At 51.0% G+C, this 494-nt stretch overlaps 1 protein-coding gene across 1 annotated transcript; it reads left to right on the plus strand.

The window, feature by feature from the left end:
- Positions 1 to 6: 6 nt before the first annotated feature.
- Positions 7 to 486, plus strand: LOC109131859 (exocyst complex component EXO70B1-like; the record flags this gene model as incomplete). The annotated part of the gene is made up of 1 exon (XM_019243036.1): positions 7 to 486. A coding segment is annotated over one exon (480 nt), but the record flags the coding sequence as incomplete, so codon positions are not given.
- Between the last annotated feature and the right edge of the window lie 8 nt (positions 487 to 494).

Raw genomic sequence — 494 nt, forward strand, 5'->3', positions numbered from 1 at the left:
AAGAGTCACTCAAAGATGGAGCAAGAGGAGGAGGAACCTGTAAAGAGCGGGAACTCGGCCTTCGCGAGCCAGCTGATGAGGATAATGGAGCTACTAGACGGGAACCTGGAGACAAAGTCAAAACAGTACAAAGACATACCACTGAGCTGCATCTTCATGATGAACAACGGGAGATACATAGTGCAGAAGATCAAAGGAGCAGCAGAGATACACGAGGTGATGGGTGACACATGGTGCAGGAGGAGGTCGTCAGAGCTAAGGAACTATCACAAAAACTACCAGAGGGAGACGTGGGGGAAGCTGCTAGGGTTCTTAGGGCACGAGGGGCTCATGCACAACGGCAAGATAGTCAAGCCCAACCTCAAGGAGAGATTCAAGAGCTTCAACGCAACCTTTGACGAGATACACAAGACGCAGACCACTTGGGTAGTTAACGACGAGCAGCTGCAGAGCGAGCTGAGGGTCTCCATAACTGCAGTCATGATACCTGCCTA

This window comes from Camelina sativa, unplaced genomic scaffold (genome assembly GCF_000633955.1).
Source record: "Camelina sativa cultivar DH55 unplaced genomic scaffold, Cs unpScaffold06688, whole genome shotgun sequence".
NCBI classification, from domain to species: domain Eukaryota; kingdom Viridiplantae; phylum Streptophyta; class Magnoliopsida; order Brassicales; family Brassicaceae; genus Camelina; species Camelina sativa.